The sequence below is a fragment of the Vigna radiata genome, unplaced genomic scaffold, assembly GCF_000741045.1.
Source record: "Vigna radiata var. radiata cultivar VC1973A unplaced genomic scaffold, Vradiata_ver6 scaffold_149, whole genome shotgun sequence".
Lineage (NCBI taxonomy): Eukaryota > Viridiplantae > Streptophyta > Magnoliopsida > Fabales > Fabaceae > Vigna > Vigna radiata.
In genome coordinates, this window is record NW_014542731.1 from 769,103 (window position 1) to 782,360 (window position 13,258).

Genomic DNA, 13,258 nt, shown 5'->3' on the forward strand with positions numbered 1-13,258 from the left:
CATATTTCCTGAAGTATATATTTTATTATGGATTTAGTATGATCTCATATTTTTGTATTCTTTTCTTTATTTTCTTTTAAAATTTAATAAATTATATATGATGTTAAAGTTAGCAATGATGTTTTTTAACATAAGTTTTATCTTAATTAATTTGTATTGTTTAAATCTTAAGACATTAATTAATAATGACTATTATTATGATAAATAGATGTGTGCGCTAACGGAGAGAAGATATTATGAGGTGAAATGATTTTTCTATAATAGGTGTTCTAGCATTATAATTTTAACAATTATAAAAAGTCCAAACTTTCTATGATGTAGAGAATTTCTATAATTTAACGAAAATCTGTCATAGTAAGTCCTATGACGTACTTTTGACTACTTGTAGTAAAAGGTTAATTTATTATAACATACTTTCAATTACTAGTCATGTCCATCACACTATGACATACTTTCAATTACTTGTCTTATTATATCAAACTATTAAGGCCTATTTTTTATTACTTGTCATAATAAGTGCAGTTTATTATGACAAATTTTTGTAAACTATGTTATATAAAGTTACTTTTTTTTTTACAATTTTTTTTTGTTTTACCATCCTTACTATTCAATTTATCTGTAAATCCAAAAAATCACAAAACCAAACAATGCAAACAAATCAATTCATACATTAAATTGCTTAACAATATTTTAAACATTACATCATATATACATAAATCTACTTACACGTGTTTTATTGTGAATTTTATTACAATATTTTTTTTATTATATATGTTAAAGTTAATTTCTTCACATGGAGTTAAACAAATGACTTGGAACATAAGAATGGATTCACAAAGTTCACCATTTGTTTATTGTATCAATAATGTATATAAATATCTGTGAAACCAAATGTTGAAGTCAACGTAAAAGTTTGCTAATAATCCACTTAATTTGTTTAAATAAGATAACGAAAAAGATTGTAGTAAAACTTCAAATATCACACTTATATTACACTACAAGAAAATGTTCATTTATAAATAAATATCGTGAAAACTTTTATGACCATATGAACCCAAACTAAACTATTTATTATTGAAGCATTTGATATTTTTTTGGAGATTTTATTTAGAATACAATAATAAGGGAAACTATTTTACATTATTTAAAAGTCATCATATACAATAAAATTGATAATGGTTTGTGTTAATTACTCTATAGAGGATAAAATAATTGATTCCCCAAGTGTAACACAAAAAATAAATAGCTCATCTCTCAATTTTGAAATAGAATTTCAAATGTATTATGTGAATGTGGATCTTCAGGAGAAAAATATACATAATCATGTCTTCCATGTATCCTGGAGTTCATTGTTTGAATTGATCACCTAAAACATCAGAACAAAAAAAAAACACAGTTAATTGTTTTTATGATTAAAAAGTGAATTATTAAAAAAGTTTCCCAAATAGGATGTCATTGGCAAAGTAATATTATTAAAAAATAATATATATATATATATATATATATATATATATATATATATATTTGGTATTCTTGCTGATTTTTCTACCATTATTTATCAATAACACAAATATTATTTATCATAATTTAACTTGTAATTTATAAGAACTTTCCACTAAAAAAAATTAATATATATTCATATATAAAGAAGCTATATTAATTTAATTACAAAATTATAAAAAAGGTGAGATCCAAACAAAAAAAATTAATCAAAAATACATAATATCGTATAAAAATTAATATTATTGCATAACCTTGACTTAACCATTATTAGTTCAAATTCGAGTTGATTTGATTGTTCTCATATACAATTATCAAAACAAAACGTGCTTTCCAATATATTTATAGCTAAATTTCAAAATTCCGTTACATTCAATTAAAAAAATTAAAAACTTGATTTGTAATCTTAAAAAAGACAATCTCCTTACATTTGAGAATTAATCTTATGTTTTAGACATTATCATCATTGTCACGCTACTATCCACACAAGCAATAATATTATAAAGATACAAATTTTCACTACTATTATTATCATCATTTTTGTAAAAATATCCTTAAACTAATTTAATAGGGTAGCAAACTTTCTAAATATAAGTTTATATTTGAAATTAAAACCAAAAGAAACTAAAATATGATCTTCTTTTTTTTTAAATTTTGTTTGAAATTTAAAATTAAAAATACAAAGAAGGATAAATTTAGTCTAACATAAATACTTTGAAAGACTTATAACCTTTTCGAATTTAAGCGTCAAAACTGAAATAAAAAATACAAATAATATTTCAACTTATCTTATGTAGGTAAAAGAAAATATAATTTAGTTAGATTGGCTCTATGGTAAAGGTTATAATACAAACTAAGCAACAAATAGTCATATTTTCTCATGTTATTACTTTAATTTTGTGAGATAAAATTAATTCTTGTATGTTATCTAAACACAAAAAAAAAAAAAAAAAAAAATAGTCCTTATGCAACAATGTTCAATGTTTTGAAGGAGTTTCCACCATGGATAGGTTTCATAAGTTACTGAATAATAATAAATTATTAAATAAATTTAATTTTGGTAGTTCTTTTAAACCTATTTGATTAATTGAGAAGGTAGCTTATAGTTAAAAAAAAGTTTAAAACCAGCTGTTGAAAGGTAAAAACTATTAAGTAAACATTCTAATAAAGTAAATGAAAAATATATAAGTAAAGAAGAAAAAAATGTTATTAGCATTTGAATTTCACTAATTTTCTTTTTATTTAGAAATTTATTATATTAAGAAATAAGAATAAAAAATAGCTAAAAATAAATAAAAAAGTGAAACTAAAGAATACCTGTAATGTAGTATGGTTGAGAGTGATGATGCTGAAAGGGTATGAGAACTTCAGGCCTGAGATTCTGAAACTCTTGCAAATAACTGGAACAATAAGTGTTGTAAATATCAGAATCAATAATAGCATTCTTTTTCCCATGCAGATAATCTTCTTCAGCTTTCTCTTGCACAGACTTGAACCCTAGAGAGGGAAACTGCAACATCTGGTGTTGGCTTCTGAATCTCTTGAGTTCATCCAACACTTTCTTGTACTCATTGAAAACCTTTGTGTACTCTCCATAAGGGCCATGAATAGGGTCTCTCTGTCTGCAACATGCTTCCCATGTCAATGAATCCACCACTCTTCTTCTATCATCCTCTCTAGCATTCTTTACCAACTTTGTTATGTTGCTCACACCAAAAACCTTGTGCACAGCATGAAACTCACGGCTTCTGTTTGATGGAAAGTAAGGTGCCAATATGCAGTTTTCACTGCATTTCTTCCTTTGATGCTTGCATGCTGCACATGCAGGATGCATTCCACTGCTATTTCTTTGCATCTGTCAAACATGTTTCAAGAATTCATCATCATATATCCAATCATACACAAATAAGAGCAAAAGAAAAAGTTTGATACTGTCATCTGATAAAGTTTTCTGGTAGGGTATAACATGTACTAGGTTAAACCTTCAAAATACGTTGGATTCTTTTCTACATGCAAAATATTCATTTACATAAGGTTGACACACACTGACATGAGAAAATGTTCTTCATGAAGTCATTATTCTGAGTTGTTTATTGTTATGCTGTATATGTTCTTATGATTCTAAAGAATCGAAACAAAAGAAGAATGAAGACACATGCAGTCATCCATGCATGGTTAATTCTCTAGTTTTATATCTCTTCTTCTTTAGAAGAAAAACATTGAGACAAAACAGAAAATCTAGTGAAAAGTTAAGATACAAACCTCGACCAAATATGTTTAATGTCTTGAATTAAGGGAATGAAACATCAATATCTGTAGAAATAAGATATATATAAATATTAGGAAGAAAAACTGTTTTGTTTAGGAAGAGCACGAAAAGATGGTTAAGGTTCACGTCTCTTGGAGGGAAAATTGTTTATATAGGAAGAAGTCTAAGTAAACTCTAGATACAAATGTTTAGGAGATATTCACGCGTTAATTATCTTATTAGAGAACAGATAAACAAAGAGGAATTATGCACTGATATGAATTAATTATTGCATAATAATATGATAATGAAAAACAGCTATCATTCTTCTGATTATTATTATTATTAGTTTGTCACCTTCTCACTCTTGGTGTTTTTAAATGTAGAACAAAAACCAGTGAGCTGTTTCTCAATTTAAAACTTTTTCAATTTATTTAATTTGAGTATAGTTTTTAGGGGTTTAATTAGAATGTAGTGATGGTGTATAAAAAGTGGTTATCATCATATATGATTATAGTATGTGTTGTTGACTGATTAAGCTTTTAGAGGTTGCTCATGCAACTTTTGCTGAGTCATGTAAATAATCATTCGGCATCTTCATGTTCTTGACATGAGGCAAACGGGTAATTTAACATTTTTTTATTCTGTTTATTTCTATATATATCATGATTTCTTAGAAGATATTTAAACTAAAAACTTCTTGTTTATAGAATATTATCTTTTTAATATATTTGAAAAAATATGTTTTTAAAGCAAATTTAATATAAAATGTTGCGTCAAAATTTGTTTTTTTCAAAAAAAATATATTTACTTATTTACAAACTAACAAAATAATTAAATTAATATTTAGATTTATTTATTTCTTTTACTGGAATGAATTTAAATCACTACAAAAATATGAAATTTTAGTAAAGGTTATTATTAAGAGGAGGTTTTAACCCAAAAAATATTTAATTACACAAACAAAATAAACCTTTCATATATTATAATAATATTTAATATATTATTTATACATAAAACTATATATTTAATTCAAATATTATATTATCCTACCTATATTATTAATAAATTGATCGTGTTGATCCTCAACTTCCCCAACCCAACACACGATTGAAAAAAAAAATCTGAAATTCATTTCCAAACACAAATTTACCAAATGAAATTTCAGTAGTAAAATATTTAGTAAAAAATTTATTCGAGTGCAGAGCACTAAAATGAAAGTATAAACAATGGTAGGCAGTACTAGATCTCTAGTACCTTTTCATCATTTCTCCCAATGATATGTACGGTACATAGCCTAGAGTTGTTGGTGTCTCACGAACATAAACATTGACATTCAGAATCTGTAAACTTAAAAACTATAAATTAGAATGCATTTAATGTACTGAAGATCAAAATTATTTACCAAATGGAATTACAGATTCTTTTTTTAAATCTGTCTTCCAACCCTGATAATCTTGCTCCTCTCATTAACACTAAAGTAACTTTTATATAAAATATTTCAAACTATAAAACTATTTCAAACTTTCTGTCAAGTAAATATCAGAGTAAACTGACCCTTAACTAAAAGTGCCTATTCAAAGCAACGAGATAAAAATTATTGTTGCAACAGAGTCAAGAAACATCACTTATTAGCAAACCAATTTGTTAACACTAGTCCAAAAACGCTGTTTAACGTCACCCAATAGACGTCGGTTTGTTGGTAACCCGACGTATATGAGTGGACGGTGGTATTATCGTAAATAGCTTGGTAACCTAGACGTCGGTTCTAGGTTAAGGCGACGTCTTTTACACTGTAGACGTCCACAATGGCGCAAACCGACGTCTAATGGTCTGGGGTAGGTGAGAAGACAGTCAATTGACGTCGGTGTTCACGGGGGGCCGACGTCTATGGGGCTGCAATTAATGTTCTTCACCTAATTCCCAGGCGCTTAGACGTCGCGTAGTCAAAAGGCGACGTCTATGGCCTGAATGGAAGGCGGGAAGACAAAAAATCTTCAATTTAGACGTCGGGGTTCAGTGGAAGCGACGTCTATGTGCCTGTAATTAATTAGGTTCACCAAACTCGAGGGCCATGGACGTCGGGTAGAAGGTGCACCGACGTCTATGTGCCTGTAAGTAATTATGTTCATCATTATAGACGTCGACACCTCATCACAATTGTCGTCAACATCCCTGACAGGAAATCAAACGTCAATCGTTTCAGCTTTCTAGACGTCAGCTCCCCTATACACCGACGTCTAATGGTATTCAAAAGGTCAGTTGAAATGTTAACTTGGACGTCATATTAGTGAGATAACCGACATCTATGTGAATATAGACGTCGGTGTCTAGAACAACCGACGCCCAATTTCATTTTAAATACAACCGCAAACTCTTCGCGGCATTCAGTTTCTGATATCGTCTTCCTCTTCTCCATTTTCTCTTGCGGCCTCTTCCATTTCTCGCTTCTGGCACCTCTTCTTTTTCTCTCTTGCGGCATTCCGTTGTTGTTTCCGATTTCTTTATCGTCTGCCTCTTCTTCTTTTTCTCTCTTGCGGCATCCCAGGTGCATGGTTTTTTTTTATGCTTACCGTTTAAACTTTGTTTAGTCTTTCATCGATTATCTTCTCGTGCAACTGATTAAAATTTGCTTTCTTTGTGTTGTGTTTTAGTGCAATTTTGTTCCTTTCTTGAGGTAACGTAGTAACATATTCTCCTTTGCTAGCTGCCTCCCAAAAAAAAGCGGCGCCTAGTGAATTTCTTTTAATCATTTCAACCCAAAAACGACCCTGGGTCGTTGCCTAGTTATCGTTTCACTGTGATTTTTTCTTCTTGCGGATGAAAATGGAACTAAGCAAGAACCCAAGTTCGGTTTTGGGTTGAAAAGATCCATAAGAAATTCAACAGACGCAAGCTTTTTTTTTTAGGGGAAACTAGCAAAAGGAGATTGTGCTACTAGACTATCCAAAGACGGGAACAAAACTACATTAAAACACAACCACTGTATTAGACGTCGGTTAATGTACACACTGACGTCTATAGTACCTTTTAGACGTCAGTCAGTGTCATTTTCGAAGTCTTTAGTGCCTCTTCGACGTCGGTTATTGCTAAGACCGACGTCTATATAATGTCTTTAGACGTCCATTTTCCCCTACACCGACGTTTAGTGACGTCAGACCTGTCAGTGACTGACGTCACGATAGACGTCGGTTATACTATTTTTCGGAAGTCGCATTGACGTCACCGGAAATTACGTCGGTTCATTTATAGACGTTAAAAGCCCAAAACCAACCAACGTTAATCAGTGTTTTTGCACTAGTGTAAGGTCACAATTTGCATAGTTATGAGTCCTTAAATTATTATGTATAAGGTTTTATATAATTGTTTATTATAGAGTACAATATTAAGTTTAATTATCATCGGTAAATCATAACACAGTAGAAGAATGACAGCTATAACAGTCAATGGTACTTATTCTATTAAACTCAAGACGGTTGAACTCAAGACCACCACCAAATGCCGAACCGAATGACAATAGAAGTATGATTTGTTAGGATATGCTAAATATTCTATTGACGAATATTAGGAAATCAAACATTGTGTTAGTTATAATTTAGATACTATTATAATTTGTGCAAATTTGTGCCCCTATCTTTCCTTTAATAGATGAAGAATTATAGGATCCTTGTATGTATATATACACTAGTGCAAAAACGGTGTTTAACGTCACCCATAAGACGTCGGTTGGAGGGTAGCCCGACGTATATTAGCGAACGATGGCATTACCGTAAATAAGTTGGTAAACACAACATTGGTTTATAGAGCAAACAACGTCTATTATATAGTAGAGGTCCACTCTACCCTAAACCGACGTCCAAGGGCCTGGAAGACAGTCTTTTCTACCCCCATTAACGTCGATTGTGATGGGGGGCTGACGTCTACCTGGCTGCAATTAATGCTCTTCACCTGATTCCCAGATGCTTAGACATCATGTAGTAAAAAACCGACGTCTATAATGTTATAGACGTCTGTGCTCCCTTAAGTTGACGTCAATGGGCCTGTCCGGAAGGCAGGAAGAAAGTCAATTTCTGCAAAATAGACGTCGGACTTCTGGGCGTGCGACGTCTATGTGCCTGTAATTAATGCAATTCACCAAACTCGCAGACATTTCGACGTTCAGTCTTAGAGTGTCGACGTCTAAAATGTTATAGACGTCGGCGCCAAAGGACAGTCGTCGTCTACTTCCCTGACAGGAAATGAAACGTCAATTCGATCAGCGCCGTAGACGTCGGCTACCCTTGCCTCCGACGTCTAAGAGGCAGATTAAAAGTTTTCTTGGACATCATATTAGTAATAGTACCGACGTCTAGATGACTATAGACGTCGGTTTCAGCATCAACCGACGCCACATTTCATGTTAAATTAACCGTAGACTCGGAGGAGTTTCGCGGCATTGCAGTTTCGCCTCGCAGACTCGCAGTTTCGCCTCATTTAATCGTCTTCTTCCTTTGTTTTTTCTCTCTTGCGCCATTGCATTCCAGTTTCTGATAACATCATCATCTTCCTCCTCTCTTTCTTCTCTCTTGCGGCATTGCATTCCAGGTGCGTGATTTCTTATTTAAACCATTTAAACTTTGTTTAGACCGATTATATTAGTCTTCTGGTTCAACTGATTAAAATTTGTTTTCCTTGTGTTGTATTTTAGTACATTTTTGTTCCTCTCTTGGGATAACGCCGTACCACATTCTTCATTTGCTAGCTGCCTCCCAGAAAAAGCGGCTTCTTTTGGATTTCTTGTGGCATTTCGACCCAAAAACGACCCTGGGTTGTTGCCTAGTTATCGTTTCACCGTAATTTTTCCCTCTTGTGGTTTAAAATGGAACTAAGCAAAGACCCAGGTTCGGTTTTGGGTTGAAATGTCATGAGAAATTCAAAAGACGCAAGCTTTTCTTCGGGGGAAACTAGCAAAAAAAGAGTGTGTTACTGGACTATCCAAAGACAGGAACAAAATTGCACTAAAACACAACGACTATATTAGATGTCGGTTAGTGCATACATCGACATCTATAGTGACATTAGACGTCGGTTAGTGACATGTTCAAAATCTTTATGTGCTCTTAGACGTCGGTTAATGCTTGATTCGACGTCTACATATTGCCTTTAGCCGTCGGATATTACGCCTTCACTGACGTTTTGATGGATACCAATTCCAGTTGAAACCATGTGGAACGAAACTTCAAACCGGAAGAGATCAACAATGACAATGGTTGCAGCGGAATGATGGAGTTAATGGTGTGTTTGAAGTGTTCACGGTGATAAGAGGTGTTTAGGTGAAACCTCACAGCTCAGAAAGCCTTCCCACTATGGAAGGAAGCTAGAGGATAGGGTAGAGAAAGTGAAGAGAATTGATGACTCAAGAGCAATAGGGCTGGAAATTGAATTCAGCAGCATTTCACTAAAGCTCAAAAGTGCTTTTTACAAGGTAATGGCCCTCTTATTTATAGAAGAGGAGGAGCCCTTAATCTGACCCAATTTCCCTCCAAAAGCAAAGGTAATTCAACCCAAAAAACTAGCTGGCAGGTGCATGTGTGCCTTGCTTCAAAACAGATCAGCAAAGACTCATGGGAAGCATGCTTCTTCCGTGTGGCTGGGCGGGAAAAGGGTTTTGGCTGGGCCAAAACCTGATCCAGATCCAATGTGCATCCAATTCCAATCCTAAAGTCAACCATTCTTCTTTTGTTTTCTTTGATCCAAGGAGTCTTTGGATGGATAGTTCATGATGTCCTAGCTTTATTTAGATCCTACAAAACAAAGTAAAACATATTAAAAGATAATCCTTCTAAGACTTAGAGAAAGAAACTCAAGAAAGCTTTAGAAAGTCATTCTTTAACTTCCCTTTCTTAGTCTTAGCTTGAGTTGCTACTCCTTTGGATGGTTTCCCTGATTAGGATTCCATCACGTTTAGTGATGTCGGATATGGCATTAACTGACGTCTGTTATATGGATGTCCGACGTCCCATTAACGTCACCGGTATTGACGTCGGTTGTGAAGAAGACGTTAAAAGCCCAAAATAACCGACGTTAAACAACGTTTTTTCACTAGTGATATATATAAATGGTACTCTACTTTTTGAAATAATACATCAGAATTATTCTTTAAACATGTTTTAATATGATTATTTACACTGTATCTAAATATCATTATAATTATAATTATCTACTAATAAAAAACATATTTTTTTTCTTAGAAAAGTAAATTAGTATTTTGCATAACAAAACGTAAGCTAAATACTTGTGCAATCTATTAATGCTATAGAAAATAGACGTTACTTATATGAACTTATTATCTCTCTGTGCAAATGATAGAGAGAAGAACAATTCTTATAAGCTTACAATTATTATTATTATTATTATTTTCATTACCAAGAGCACTTGTTCTATTTACCTAACTACATGATCTCGTCAAGATCAGCTGCCTCAAGATCAAGGTGGGACAATTTTCGTGCAAGAACCCTTTTTGCAAGGGACCTTTGTCTTTTTTCAGTATATAATGTTCAGCAATATAAGCAAAAGACAGAGCCAAGCAAATGGGGCTGCTCAATATCCAGAACACAGCAAAAGCACGACCAACAGTAGTAGAAAAGCTCTTATCCCCACAATGGGGCATGCTTAAGGCGGTCTGAGAAAGTGGCGACACTCAATCTAGTCCATGCACGCGGTGAGGGGTTGCTCCATGCAAGAGCTACCTGTCATGGACGGTCAGGGAAGGAGAGGGGGGGAGGCGGCATGGGTTGTTTTGGTTAGTCTCGAGGGATATTGTTGGTGGAGGAAGGATCAGACGAGGTTGGTGAAGAGAAAGGGATGGAGGTCGGCAAACCAGAGGAAAGGTTTTTCAAGGGAGTTGCGCTAGTTAAATTATCTTAACTTCTAACCTTTTAGATTATCTTAAAATATTTAGTTAAATTATTTTAGTTTAGTTTTATGAAAAACTAATTGAATAAGATAGTATGTTCTTTAATATAAAACTTATTTAGATTTCTTTTATTTCTTTTACTTGAATCAAATTTAAATCGTTAACGGCAGACAGTCCAGGTTTGCACAACTATATTGAGATGGCATTTAACTACTACCATGTCACCAAAAGTAGAGTCTTCAGGCCCCACCCCAAAATTAGGGTTCTGCATTTGGGGGAAACCTGCATCTGTGTTGCGAGAAGAAGGAAAACGTTGCTCGCTTTACTTCAATGGAGGATGATTTCGCGAATTGTGCGGCTCATGGTAGCATGAAGAAGACGAACCTAGTTGTGTAAGAAAGCACTCATGGTGGCTGGTGGAGGCAAGCAACGGTGTGATTCTATGTTTCTTTGATTTGAGATTTTTCTGGATTTCGTTGTGGTTCTCTGTAGGTTGGAGAAGATTATGGCGGCAAGGATTGTCACGCTGACGATGAAGCTCTTGATTTGGATGATTCATGGCTGATGCACGAGAATGAATATTTGAATGGAGTTCGAGATTAAGGTTTCGTGATTTGGGGGAGATTGCGACTTTGATGGTGGTGGTCATGGAGATTGCACGTGATGGCTGCCGTGGTTCTTTGCAGGTGCGACTTCATGGCGGCATGGTGACTCTGGACTGTGGCGGCAGTGGCGTTAGGGTTCGGTGGCGGTAGGGTTTTGGTGAGCTGAAGGTTGAAGAAGATGGTGATGTGGCAGTAGTTAAATGTCATCTCAACACTGTTGTATACACCTGGACTGACTTTCGTTAACAATTTAAACGACGTTAGCAAAAAGGACCAAATTGAACAAAATTTACATTCTTTAAGACAACATTGAACAGAAAAAAAAAAACTTGAAGACCAAAGTAAACACACTTGACGAAAATAGGGACTATCAAAGATATTAGACCAAGAATAAAATATTAACCGTATAGAAATAATAATAATAAAAAAAAAAAAAAGACAAGGAGAGCATCTACACTCAACCAAAACCCAATTCTTTTGTCTCACATTAATGTCGAACAACAAAATATTACTTCACCTTTTATTTTATATTATTTTGATTTATTTTTGATTTGAAATTTAACTTTTTCTCTTTTTATTTGAATTTTCATATAAGATTTAGAAATTTAAATTACAAAATATTCTTATTAATTTATGGATATAAATATAAAATATTTGTGCAATTATAAGATATAAGTCAGGAGTGCAATTTATATATATAAATAGTCACCTCATTTACTTATAGTTTATTTTGATTCATATAGAAAATTAATAAACTTTCTATAAATTTGTGACTATAAATCAAAGAGCAAATTAAAAGAAATAAAAGATTCTTAATTAACTACTTATCTTAAATAAAAATTAGGTAAAAAATTCATTAGAGTGTGGCTATATATATCATTTGATACTCCAATAAATATCTGATTCTTTGATCAAATAAACTTTTTTTTTAATGAATCAAACATATTTAAAACTTCGTAGATCTTAATAAATTGTCTTAATTTTTTTCTATGAAAGATATTGGAACTCATGGAGATAAAAACTGGTAGTGACACTCTTTTCTTTTTTTTGTCCATTCGACTTTTCTTCACTTTTTTTTCTTTCCATCTTATATTTTATTTTCCTTTCTTGTTCATCTGATTTATATCTTGAATGGTTATTTTAAATGTTAAGCATGACACTTATATATTAAATTTACGTTCAATGGAATACATCCTACAATAAAATTTAAGAAATTTATTTAAATACGGACAATAATTAGTTTATCAGACATAAATAATGTTTATCTATTATTCATGTAACATCCCAAATATATAACATATAATTATATAAGGATGTCAACATAGATAATATTAGAAAGCAGTTAAGATAAGAAATTAGAGTATTATGATTACAATCATCCCAGAATTTAAAACTTTAAAGACAAAGAAGTATCTCAAATGACATAATCTGAGTATTAGAGTATTTCAAAGTAATACAACTTAGTTAAAGCCAGGATCCTCTGATACCATAATTCAACTTAAAAAGAATAATCTATTTATCCCATTATGCATAGTATATCTGTTTAAAAAGTATTTGTTGGTATTTCAAAATTTACGGATACCCGTAAATAACTATGAATATTTAAAAATATATTTTTATAAATTTTTAAAATAAAATTACAAAAAAATATCAAATATGATATAAATTAAAGGTTTAATACATCATTTGATCCTTTTTTTTTTTTGGGTTTGGTTCAAAATGATCCCACTTTGGAAAAAAGTTCACTAAGGTCCCATATTTTATATGGTCCTTTTCGTAGACGCCGTTAAAATCATAACGGTGCAGATGCCACCGTGGCCAAACCTCAATGAGCTGTTTAGTTGAATGATTATGTGGCATTGTGAAGTGAAGTGAGTTGGTGGAAATGTTTAAAGTTGAGGTTATTATGTCTAATAAAAGGGGTGGTTAGGGTTCTTTCAAGTTGTTCACTTTTTTTAGCACAGTGGTTATGGGTAGATAAAAATGGCTTCTTCCCAAGGTTGTTCCAAA

At 32.4% G+C, this 13,258-nt stretch overlaps 1 protein-coding gene across 1 annotated transcript; it reads right to left on the minus strand.

The window, feature by feature from the left end:
• Positions 1-1,224: 1,224 nt before the first annotated feature.
• On the minus strand, positions 1,225-3,792 carry LOC106780610 (LOB domain-containing protein 2). The gene is made up of 3 exons (XM_014668905.2): positions 3,763-3,792; positions 2,818-3,355; positions 1,225-1,366 (listed from the first exon to the last, which is right to left on the minus strand). The coding sequence occupies exons 2-3, from the start codon at positions 3,353-3,355 to the stop codon at positions 1,347-1,349; spliced, it is 558 nt and encodes a 185-aa protein (XP_014524391.2). The 5' UTR covers positions 3,763-3,792; the 3' UTR covers positions 1,225-1,346.
• Between the last annotated feature and the right edge of the window lie 9,466 nt (positions 3,793-13,258).